The sequence below is a fragment of the Dromiciops gliroides genome, chromosome 2, assembly GCF_019393635.1.
Source record: "Dromiciops gliroides isolate mDroGli1 chromosome 2, mDroGli1.pri, whole genome shotgun sequence".
Taxonomy (NCBI): Eukaryota; Metazoa; Chordata; class Mammalia; order Microbiotheria; family Microbiotheriidae; genus Dromiciops; species Dromiciops gliroides.
In genome coordinates, this window is record NC_057862.1 from 614,268,027 (window position 1) to 614,281,083 (window position 13,057).

The 13,057-nt window shown below is 41.4% G+C and overlaps 1 protein-coding gene across 1 annotated transcript in view; it reads left to right on the forward strand.

The window, feature by feature from the left end:
• Positions 1 to 3,342: 3,342 nt before the first annotated feature.
• The window catches only part of THUMPD2 (THUMP domain containing 2), a 52,483-nt gene continuing 42,768 nt past the window's right edge, over positions 3,343 to 13,057 (forward strand). The window contains exons 1-2 of the mRNA XM_043990378.1: positions 3,343 to 3,565; positions 9,673 to 9,808. Of these exons, the coding sequence (XP_043846313.1) occupies positions 3,416 to 3,565; positions 9,673 to 9,808 (286 nt within the window). The 5' untranslated portion in view covers positions 3,343 to 3,415. The remainder of the gene's footprint in view (positions 3,566 to 9,672; positions 9,809 to 13,057) is intronic.

Genomic DNA, 13,057 nt, shown 5'->3' on the forward strand with positions numbered 1-13,057 from the left:
CTTTATTTAACTTTGACCCCCAGAGCCTCGAATAAGGTATCTAAACTTCCAGGATTTTGCTCTTCATTCTACTAAGGAATTGTCACAGGAACCAATTTGATCACAAGCTAGGAAAACATCTTTTTCACTGATCTATTCCTAATTTGATTAAATTATGTTACAAAATTTCTCAAGAAGCAATGTGGCAGAGTGAATAAAGCTGGCCCTGGGGTGAGCCAAATGTGGTTTCAAATCCTACTTCTGATACACTGGAGCAGTGTGAGAGATCCTGGGCAAGTCACCTAACTTTTATGGACTTCAGGAAATTCTCTAATACCTCTAATACCTTTAGCACAACAGCTGACTATCTATATTGATAAATAAGAGTTTCCTCATCAGAAGTTCCCTATGCTGATGAAATCACATATCTGCAACAACAACAAAAAATCTTTTAAGTGACCTTCCATGACAAGTATTACGGACCAGATGAAGAGGAGTTTTTCTAAGCAGGTTGGATGATGTAGACCCAAAACCCAGACTAATGTGAGAGTGTCGACAATACTCATAAAGGAGGAGAGCTGGGGTCTGAATGGCAGCCAGCTATTCCAAAAGTCTGAGAGAAGCCCAGAGAGCTTGGCAGACAGCCCGTAGTACCCTTTGGTATTGAGTGGTATGCATAATAGATGATGCTGAGTGACAGCCATATGCCCAGGTCCTGACAGCTGCTTAAGACCAGGCACTGGTCCCAAGACCTCCCACCTCTCCCATGAATATGAGCTATCATTATTCTTCCCACTTCTCCCATGAGCAAGGGAAAAGATTTTTATCCTCCCTTGCTTGCTCCCTGAAATCAACACATAGGCCTTCTTTAGGGTTTAAAATAATTTTTACTGCCAACACAACATGGAAATGAACAAGTTTAAAATAATAATAAAGTTACAAAAGTTACTTAACTGTTAACAGCTAATACTGGTCTTCCATGCCAAAGGAAGGAAAGCTGGGCCTAACCTTGTTCTAAGCCTTCTCCTCTCTCTAGAGCCCCAATAAACTCTCCTTCCTCTCTCTCAGCAGGTGATCTCACATCCTACTTTACCAAGAAAATCCAGGCCAACACATTGTGGACTCCCTCATCTCTACTATACACCTCAAAACCTCAGCACATCTTCTTTGATCTTTTTTTGCTGCAGTCTCAGAGAATCAATAGCCTTTCTCTTTGCCAAGGCCAATTCTTCTCTGTCTCCTTTGTCCTATCCCTTCTAGTCTCCTTTGGAAGCTTGACCCATCAATCAACCTCTCTCCCTCTTTCATCTTGAATTCCTTCCTGTCTACTGACTTTTTCCCTCTTGCCTACAAACATGAACAGATATAAGAATATGAAATAATAACTAGCATTTAAATAGCACTGTGCCAAGCACTGTGCTAATAAGCACTTTACAAATACTATCTTATCTGATCCCCACCACCTTATAAGATACGTAGATTTCTCCCATTCTTTTTTTTTTTTTTAGTGAGGCAATTGGGGTTAAGTGACTTGCCCAGGGTCACACAGCTAGTAAGTGTCTGAGGCCGGATTTGAACTCAGGTACTCCTGACTCCAGGGCCAGTGCTCTATCCACTGCACCACCTAGGTGCCCCGATTTCTCCCATTCTTAAATCTTCCCTTGACCCTGTTCTGCTTTCTAATGTGTTCCACCTCTCCTTCTTTTTACAGATAAAATCCTAGTTATCTACACTTGTGGCCTCCACTTTCTCATCATCTATTTACTTCTCATCCCCTTGGTAACTATACTCTGAACACATTATTCTAATGAAATTTGCTTTCTCTGAAGTTGCCAGTAACCTCGGTCATTGCTAAATCCCATAAACTCTCCATCTCCCATGACGTTTCAGTAGCTTTCAACATTGTTGACCACCTCCTCCTGTTGCAAATTACTATCCTCTCATAGTGAATAAACATTTATTAAGTAGCCATTATGTGCCACACACTATGTAAAGCATCGAAGACAAAAATAAGTAAAAGACAGTCCTTGCCTTCCAGAATTTTACAATCTAACGAGGAAGATAATACACAAGAGAGGGTTGGGAAGAAGGGTGGGAGGGTGGGGAATGTGGGAGACATGATGCTAGTGGAATCAAACCAAGCAGACAGCTGATGGAAAATGGTGTTAACTCAAAGAATCTGAGTCCTTCAGAAAGGGAAGCTTTGGGAGGAATGTATTGCTCCACCTTCCAAAAGAGATAAATGAGGGTCCTGAGGAGACATCTACTCCTGGTTCTTCATATCTCACTATGGAAAGATTTCTTCCAAGGCATGTGTCCTATACCGCTCTTTTCTTTTTCTATAGTGTCACAGTGATCTATATCATTTATTCCCATTTCTGTACAGATAACTTCCACATATATAAATATATATAGAAAGACACACATCTTTCACATATATAAATATATATAGACACGTCTCTATATATATACAGACATATATAAAATATATACACTTATCTACATACATACACAAATATATAAATTTGTTCCCATTTCTATACAGTATTTGCATGTCACTTACTACCTACGTCTTTGGGTGAGCCACTTAACATCTATGGGCCTCAGTTTCTCCATCTGTAAAATTGGTGGAAGAGGTTGACTAATTGACCTCTATGTTCTCTAGTTTCTATCCTGAATTCTAGTCAAGAAATTCTGCTCAAGCAAACCTCCCTAGACATTCTGTTCACACCTCAAACTCAACATATCTAAAATTGAACTTAGGATTCCGTCCATTAGACTTGTCCTTTCCAATCACTTCCTGTAATGCACTCAGCATTACAGCCAGACTGATCCATTGGTGTTTCCCCAAATGTGACATTCATGGGCACTGGCACAGACAATGGGAGGCAGGTAGTTCTTTATCTCTGCTCCCAGAATCTTTCTCTTCCTTCCAGGCTCCGCTCGGCTCCCACCTACCCTTGTTCTGCCTGCCCAGAACAGTGTTCTCAAATTTTCTTAGATCTTGGTCTGGTTTTTCAGCCACCTCATGCCTTACTTCGTATAAAGCGCGTTCAGCTGTATTTCGCCCCACAGTCTAATGTGATCTGCTTGAGGGTAAGAACCTTTGTATTGCAGGAGCCCAGCAGTGTTTTGCATATTTAGTGTTTATTTAATTTTGCCACGGACTGAATATATTGCTATGTAGATTCTTTTCACCCTCTCTCTCTCCCCTCTCCCTTATCTCCCCCTCTATTGCCCCATCTCCCTTTCTTCTATACCCCTCCTTTCCTTTCTCTCCCTTCTCTCTCCCATCCCTTGCCCCTCCTTCCTCCTTCGCCCCTCCCTCCTCTCTTCCGGCGCGCGCTCAGAGCGCCACGTGACCCGAGCGTCGGGGTCGTGCGGTCCTCACTCTCCCCCTCCGCCGGGCGCCCGGGCCGCGACTCCACGCGGAGTCATGTCGGCCTCGGCGCCCGAGGAGAGGCCGCCATCCCCGGGAGAACCCTTGTCACCACTTCGGGCCGGGGTTCAGTGTTTCTGTACTGTCGGCCGCGGCCTGGAGCCCTTCCTCTTGCGGGAGGTGCGAGCCCGACTGGTAGCAACAGAGGTGAGTTCCCTCCTTCCCTGGGACCCGGGGGCGGTGCCCCACGGCAGCGCCGCACGCTCTGGCTCCGAGTGGGCGGGGCCGAGTCGGGGGCGGGGCCTTGGTGCGTCAGCCGGAACTCCTCCCCACTCCAGGTCTGAGCACCGGCCGGTTTCTTCCTTGAGAATCCAGAGCCGACGTACCTGCCGCCACCCGCGGGGATAGAGGGAGGGAAGAGCACTTACGAGGCTCCCGTGAAGTGCTAAGCGCTGTGGTCAGCGCTGAGGATGTCCGAGCGAGCTAGAGAGCCGCTTCCCCCCCAGGCGCTTACGTTCTAGTGCCGGGAAACACCCAGAAGGGAACTTTGTAGAACTAAAGAATCAAAACAGACCCTTGCCCACCTTTGAGACAGCTCGCTCCAGTGCCTTCGGACGTAATAAGAATAACACTGAATATTTTTATAAAGCGCTTTACACGTTAGTTTCTTTGGCCCTTACTGCGACCCCGCGGGGAAGGGGCTGTTATTATCCCCCTTCTACACGGAGAGAATGAGAAATTTACCAGGGGTCACACAAGCGTCGGGTAGGATTGGAACTCTGGTCTTCCTGACCCCATAGCTGTCACTCTGTTTCCTAGACTTAGTCACTCATCATACAGAGAAGAAAATGAAGCCCACATCCTGAGGACTTTATGTTGCCCTAAGGCAACCCTCCAAGTTTTCTAGTGGGACCGCCCCATCATAATCCACTCAGTAAACCTTTATTAAGCACCTAGCATGTGCCAGGCACTTGGCAAAGCTCCGAAGATTATTGTTGTTTCTCCTTCCTCCTCTGACATCGTCATCAGTTGCAGTGAATTGGATCTAAGTGAGGAAGGGCTCTTCGAGGTCATCAGCCTCATTCTCTCCTCCCAGAGCCAGCTGGGTCCAATGGCAAGACATACATCTGGATGACTGGAGATGGCTCGAGATGTTTAAGGCAGTTGGGGTTAAGTGACTTGCCCAGGCTCACAGCCAGTAAGTGTCAAGTGTCTGAGGCAGGATTTGAACTCAGTCCTCCAGACTCCAGGGCCAGGACTCTGTCTACTGGCCCACCTAACTGCTCTGAAGAAACAAAGAGAGGCAAAAGATAGCCCTTGCCCTTAAGGAGTTTACACTCTAAGGTGGGAGACAATATGAAAGCAAATATATATACAAAGCAAGCAGATAAATAGAAAATAATATCAGAGGGAAGAGTACTAGAATTAAGTGAACTGGGAAGGTTTTCTATGTGATGTGGGATTTTAGTTGGGACTTAAAGGAAACCAGGGAGGTCAGTAGTCAGAGTGAAGCATTCTAGGCATGGGATTCCAGGAAGAGAAAATGCTTGGACCCAAGAGATACTGAGGGTCTTTTTCTTGGAAGAGAGCCAGTGTGACTGGATGGAAGAGTAAGTTGGGAGTAAGGTGTAAGAAGCTTGGAGGCAGCTAAACTATTAAGGGCTTTGAAGGACAAACAGCATTTTGTATTTGATCTTAAAATGATAGGGAGTCACTGGAGTTTGTTGAATAGTGGGGTGACAATCATAATCAGACCTGGTTTTGTTTGTTTGTTTTTTGGGCAATGAGGGTTAAGTGACTTGCCTAGGGTCACACAGTCAGTAAGTGTCAAGTGTCTGAGGCCGGATTTGAACTCAGGTCCTCCTGAATCCAGGGTCGGTGCTTTATCCGCTGAGCCACCTAGTTGCCCCCTAGACCTGTTTTTTAGGAAAATTAATTTGGTGGATGAATGGAAGATGGACTGGAGTGGGCTGTTTGGCCATTGAATTCTTTTTTTTTTTTCATTAATTCAACAAACATTGCTCACCTATAAAGTATAAGGCCTTGGGAGTACAAAGCCTGCTATTATCTCAGTCCCATATTTGTGGAGTTTGCAGTCCAGTACCAGAGAAAGGGTTCACAGATAATTGTAGTGTTGTGCAAAGTCCCAAAGTGCTGCAAGAAATCTGAGAATCCATTTACCATGAGGTCAGAGAAGACAGGGATGGATTCATAAAACAGATGGTATCTGAATTGGGCCTTATAGTTTAATAAATTACATTTGGGCCTGGGGAACGACATGAGCAAAGGCCCAGATGGGAGGGTAGGGTGGGAAAAGGGGAACAGTCATCCAGTCTGGACTTTAAATATAGAGTATGTGGAGAGGAATAGTATATGATATAATTAGAAAGTTAAATTGGAAGAGAGGAAGGTGCTTTGAGCTCCAGAATCAGGAATTTATGTTTTATCCAGTAAGCAGTAGGGAGCCATGATAATTTTTTGAGTAAAAAATGGCATATTAGAATTGTCTATTTGGAAAACTACTCCAACAGTGGTGTAAAGGATGGATAACGGAGGGGTAGATAGACTAATTACGAACTTGCCAGAGGTCATCTGGTTATATAAAAACAGCTTTTCTCAGGAGGAAAAAAGTCAGTCAATATCAAAAGATCCATACATCATTGTGAAACATAATCTGAATATATGAACTATGTGTTGCTGTTACTTTAAAAGCTATACACATATGTATGTAGCTACCTAACCCTTAAGAAACTCCTCTTTTGAGGAGCTATAAAAGGGAAATATTTCTGGAGTCCACAGGTAGGGGGTGAGATTAGAACATTATGATAGAAAGTGATTTGTGTTGCTGGAATTTAAACTTGTGCTGCTAGAAAGATAACCACAATTCAGTCGCTTTCTTGATAGCCTCATTAGACTGGTACAGAGGTGTTTGGCCAGTGAATTATAAAAGATATGTGGAAAAATTTTAGAGGGTTCAAAGAAATGCAGCAAAAATGTATTAAAGAATAAAGATGTTAAAGCAATTGGGATTCTTTAACCTGAAAAAGAAAATATGGATTGAGTTAGCCTAGGAGTACATAAAGGATTATTATAAGAATAGGGCCAGTAAGGGTGTTGTTTGTTTTTTTTAAAACCATTTTATTTTTCCAATTACATGTAAAGACAATTTTTAACATTCTTTTAAAAAAAAAAATTGAGTTCCAAATTTTCTCCCTCCCTCCTCTTTTCCCTCCCTAAGATGATAAGCAATTTGATGTAGGTTGTATATATGCAGTCACCTTTCTACATTAAGCCTCTTCAGACCAAATTGTACCTTTTAATTTATGAAACTTTGAAAGCAATACTTCCCTTGTATTTAACATGAGGCAGTTTGGAGAAACAGAGGACTTGCCTTACAGTTCAGGTACTGCCTCTGACTCATACTGACTTTGCAACCTTGAGGAAGCCATTTAACTTCCTGGCACCTCAGTCGTCTCTCTAAGACATTAAGTGAAAAACAGGGTTCGGTTCTGTATCTGGGGAAGCAGTTCCCACACCAGAAGTTCACTATAGTTCTGAAGTCACAGATGTGGCCATAAATTTGGTTGCTGATACCCCAGGTCCGCTTGATTTTTTTGCATTGGATTTCAGTCTGTGATTTTCAGGATAAAAGCAAAAATGCCAGCTGCCTCACAGTGTTAGCACTTGGATAACAGTATTGTTGTATCATCTTTGAAAGTGCTAGACAGAAAAGCAGCTTGGCTTGGGCTTTATTGGTTATTGGCTGTATTCCCAAATGGAGGAAAACAAATCCTATCTATATAAATAAGTTTTCAAGCAGCAAATATTAGGATGAAAATACACTAAACTGGCACATTTTACTTAAGTCTTGTGACTAAAAATAAATGATCAGTTAGGAAGCTCTAAGCTTAGCAGCTGGTTTCTGTTGCCATTGATGCATTCCTCCCTAGTACTTGGTTTAGTTCTTTCAACTGCAAAAGAGGAGGAGGATCAGGCCTTAGACCTGATCTTGATTGAAGGAAGTAATTTTTTGGCCTGTGATTGTTTTGCTTTTAGAATGTATTCAACATTTCTAAATCTGTCCTCATATTGGTGGTGTTTGGTTTTGGTTTTGTTTTTTTTTTTTCATTTTGGAACCTTAAACTGTTTCTTCAAACAAACACTCTGAGGGGCTTTAGGGGCTTCTGGATTGACTTATTGTTCTTCCATCTGAAAAATGCTTTGAGGCAGCTCCTGAGCCTGTTGTCCAAATGACCTGAGTTTAGATCCCAGTTCAGGCACTTTCTAGCTATGTGGCCCTGGGCAAGTCATTTTTTTTTCCCTTTTTTTTGTTTTTGGCGGGGCAAAGAGGGTTAAGTGACTTGCCCAGAGTCACACAGCTAGTAATTGTCAAGTGTCTGAGGTCGGATTTGAACTCAGGTCCTCCTGAATCCAGGGCCAGTGCTTCATCCACTACACCACCTAGCTGCCCCCAAGTCATTTATTTATTCTTTGTTTGCCTTAGCTTCCTCAGCTGTAAAATGTGTATAATGATAGCATCTACCTCCCAGGGTGATTGTGAAGATCAAAGAAGAAAATATTTGTAAATATTCCTGCCTTGGATTCTGGAACTCTTGAGTCCAAAACTTACTTCAGACCCTAATTGTGTGATCCTGGAAGAGTCATTTAACTTCTGCCTGCCTCAGTTTCCTCATCTGTAAAATGGAGATATTATTAACATTATGAGGATCAAAAGAAATATCATGTAACGTTATTTGCAAACTTTGAAGTGGTGATGAGTTTCTTTTAGAATAAATAAAAATGTTTCTGAATTTTGTGTAATTAAATATACTAACAAAGTAGGTATTTTACAGAACCAGTAAATCTTTCATCAGCTTATTCCCAGTAAAATAGCTAATGTGGCCCCTTTGAATATTTTAAATTGGCAGTGTCTGTCATGGGCTTGAAAGCTGTTAATGTTAATAACTGACACATAGCACTTCAGAGTTTGCAAAGCATTTCATGGCTCTTTTCTCCCTGTGCTATGGATGTCATAGGACTTATTTTACAGAAGAAGGAAGAACTGATGCTCTCCAAATTTCAGCGTTTGCCCAGAGCCACAAAGAGAGTTAAGTGCAGAAGGGCGATTTGGAACTTGCTCATTCTGACTCCAAGTCTGGAGGGCTATTGAAAAAGATGCACTGCCTCTTTTCATCATGTCTTTAAAGCAGGTGTATGTTTTTTTAACTTGTATTTAGGCCGCTAGGTGGCACCATAGCGCACAGAGTGCTGGGCCTGGAGTCAGGAAGACTTCAAATCTGGCCTCAGGCACTTACTAGCTATGTGACCCTGGGCAAGTCACTTAACCCTGTGTGCTTCATCTATGAAATGAGCTGGAGGAAGAAATGGCAAAATCATTCCAGTATCTCCACCAAGAAAACCCCAAATGGGGTCATGGAGATTTGGACACTACTGAAATAGCTGAACAACAACAAATATATTTGTAAGTAATTTAAATCAGCATCTCTATTTCTGCTTACTTTAAAGACAAACAAACAAACACCTTCTTACAACATTTAAAGGCTCCATATAAAACAGGCAATGGGAGGTAGTGACTTATTTAAAGAATTTCAGTTTGAATCCCAGCCCTTCCATTTACTACTTTGTGTCTCCTTTAGCAGTTTATTTAATGCTTCTGGGCCTCAGTTTTCTCACCTGTAAAAATGAAGGGTTATGCTAGAGTGTAGAACCTAGAGTCAGGAAAACTCTTCTTCCTGAGTTCCAATCTGGCCTCAGACACTTACTAGTCCTATGACCCTGGGCAAGTCACTTAACCCTGTTTCCCTGTTTTCTCAGCTGTAAAATGAGCTGAAGAAGGAAATGGCAGACCACTCCAGTATCTTTGCCAAGAAAACCCCAGATCGGTTACAAAGAGTCAGACACAACTGAAAATGACTGAACAATAACAGTACCCTAAGGTTGTTGTGAGGATAAAATGAGAGGATATTCGTAAATCGCTTTGCAAACTCCAAAGCACTATGTAAATGCTGGCTATATTACTCTAAGTCTCTTAAACTCTCAAAGCCTCAGTTTTCTTATATTTGAAATGGGAATAATAATATTGAAACTAAGTTGGCCGGATGATTGTGAAGAAAGTATTTACAAAGCTTAAGACACTATCTAAAGGTGAATGACAGTTATTATTTTTATCTCTTGAAATATATTATTTATTTGTCAATGTTGTTTCCCATAAATTCTATATGTGTACATGTTTTTTAAAAAAGCAAAATTTCAAATACGAGAATAATAGTATCTGTATTTTTCTCTTTCATTAGGTTGAATACATTTCAGGGAAGGTTTTTTTCACTACCAGTTCTGACTTAGCAATGCTGAAGCAACTAAAATCTGCAGAAAGACTGTTCTTGCTGCTTAAAAGGCAACCCCCACTTAGCATCTCTTCTGGAAGTAAAGGTATGAAATATGTAGGCTTTTATTTTCTAATGTCTACTGTGCTTGGAGATTTTCAACTTTAGAACTCCTCCGATTTGTGAACACTAACTTTTGTTGTTTGTGAGGTGGTTTGTTAAAGCTGGTCTAGTCCTATACCTCCATCCTCCCCTTTCCCAACAAAGCCCCAGGGAATGGAGAGCTAGGAGCCCCAGGAAAGAATTCCCCTTCCCTAAGGGTCTTTCAGCAAAGGCTGGATAACACTGGTTGAGGGAATTCTTGGGCAGGTATGAATTAATCTCAGTGGCCTCGGAAATTCCAGCTTTGAAATTCTCTGACTCTGAGACCTCTTCAGATATTGTCAGGAGGGGTGGGGGTCGTGGGGGAAGATGAGGAAGCTCCCCCGTTACAATAATCACAGGAGTCACTGCTCAGCTAACTCAGTCCCTTTTTTCGTCCCTGAGATTTGGGGAGTCCATCTAGTCCATTCCATACCTCAGTAAAGAACTCCCTCTACAACACAGAATTGCTATCCTTTGCTTGAAGTCCCCTATTCAGGAAGAACCCACTCCCTTCCAGGGAAGCCCTTTCTACTTCACTGTAGTCCTAATTATTGGTAACTTTTTTCTTTCACATTAAGGTTTCAATTTACCTAAAGACAACATTCTTCTCTTCAAGCCGATTAATTTTTGATCCCTCCTAAAGCTGAAAGACTTTTGCTCCATCAGTAGGAATTTATTAAGTGCCTGCTGTGTGCCAGGCAGTGTGCTCAAAGGCCAAAATGAAACGGTCCCTGCCCTCAGGAATATTACATTCTGTAAGGGAGGCAGCATGTACACATCCAGCATTTAGCACAGTTCCTCTTACATTGTAAATGCTAAATAAATGCTGGTTATGGAAGTATGTATGAAACACACAAAAACCAAATGCAGTGGAATTGGGCAGGAGAAGCATTAACAACTGAAAAAGGTGAGGAAAGGCTTAACATAGGAAGCGGCATGTGAGCTGAATTATGAGGGAAACAAACTAGGGTGTCCAAGAGGCAGAGATAAAGAGAGAGCATTCCTGGCTTGTGGATCCATGCCCCAGGACTGTGAATGAAGTGGCCTGTGTGAAGAACAGCCAGTCTGGTGGGACCAAGGAGGACGTGAAAAGGGGTAGACATCATGCCAACCTAATTTAATTTCCTTTTTTATAGCATTGGTTTATCAGCATCATAATACTTACGTGTCTGAAAGGGGGTATATAACAATCCAGGAAAGAGAAGATTGGAATCAGGTTTTGAAGGGCTTTAAATGAAAACAGATTTGATTCTAGAGGAAATAGGAAGCCACTGGACTTCATCAAAAGTCAGTCAGTTCATTTTTATTTGTTCTTCATTCTCAAAGAGGACCATGACATCTAGGTGATACCATGACTTGCAGTGAATAGGATTTCAGTGAGGGAGGGCTGTGCAAGGTCACCAACCTCACTCTCTCCTCCAGAGCCATCTGGGTCCAATGGCAAGATATAAATCAGGGGCAGCTAGGTGGCGCAGTGGATAGAGCACCAGCCCTGGATTAAGGAGGACCTGAGTTCAAATTCAGCCTCAGACACTTAACACTTACTAGCTGTGTGACCCTGGGCAGGTCACTTAACCCCAATTGCCTCAAATTTAAAAAAAAAAGATATAAATCAGGATGACTAAAGATTACTCTGGATGGGTTTTTTAAGGCAATTGGGGTTAAGTGACTTACCCAGGGTCACATAGCTAGTAAGTGTGTGAGGTGAGATTTGAACTCAGGTCTTCTCCACTTCAGAGTCAGTGCTCTGTCTACTATGCCACCTAGCTCCCCAGTCAGTAAACATTTATTAAGTGCCCACTAAATGCCAGGTACTTATTGGAGAGACATGATCAGACCTATGCTTTATGAATAATATTTGGCAGTTATATGGATGATGGATTAGAAGAGGGCAGGGTCTTGAGCAAGGTGATGAGTTAGGAGGTTATTGAAGTAGTCTAGGCATGTCGCAAAAATTTCTAAGTCCAACAAAGAAAAGAAACAGCTAAGTCTTCAGGCCATAGGGAAATCTGTTTATTGAGAGAGGGATCTTGTCTCACAATAAAGCCGGTGTCAGGTCTAGGACCTAAAGACCCTGAACCTCTCCAAGATCTGCTTTTTATACTCAATTAGGGCTGAAGAGTATTTATACCCTACTATTCTTAGATAAACTCTTCCCATTTTACAGTCCACCAAAACACATAAAGACAACCAAAATGATATATGTCTTGCCATATATCATTTAAAAAAACAGACAAGAGGTGCTGTTCTGTATTTAAGACAGTCTAACTTTTTTTACCTGTCCAAATAGGCATATCTCTCTTTAACACAGGATCTGAAACAAATGTGAAAGAAACAAATTTATATCCTGGTTTCACCATTCTTCTAATACAGCTATTTTTGAGTCAAGACTAAAGCCAGTATTGTGTTCATCAGATGACATCTAACAGCACTTTACAAATAAAAAGAATATCTAAACGTGTTAAATCACAATTTGTAGTTTATATGCTGGTTATTACCACAGTTAAATCACTTATATCTAAGGGGTGAGGAAAATCTCACTCACAGGCAAGAGCATGATGAAATGCTTCCCAAAGACTTCTTTTTTTCCCTCTATATATTCTATTCTACATGACTTACCTCATTTTGGAGAGACTTATCACCAGTTTAGATGAGTGTCATCTGCTAAGGTGTAGAGGTGTTATACTCTTCATCAGTGAAATGCATAACAACAAAATCAAAGATCCTTTAAGTATTAAAAGATATTCCATTTTTTAAACGCCTACTACAAAACACATTTCTGGAGATAGTTTGTCAACAATTAGATAAAATGTCAAATATATTTTTTCTACATTTTTCAGATTAGTAAGTTCATTTCTATAGGTATATTAATCATGAATTTAATATCTATAAATGTTAACCTAATTAGTATGTCTTTGCATCTTCCCTTTGCACTATGCTGCCTATCTGCCCTCAAAGACTGACCTAGTCTTATTCTATATTATGACATTATGATCATTCCTATTAAAATCCAATATTCTCTAAAGCAGTGGTTCTCAAATTTTTTTATACTTTTAAAATTTGGGGGGACCCCCCCAAGCCCCATTTTGTTTATGTAGGTTTTATCTATCAATATTTAATGTATTAGAAAATGAGATGTCTTCTTATTAACACGATGTCCCAGAGAGGATCTCAGGAACCACCAAGGTTCCCTGGATCCCATTTTGAGAAC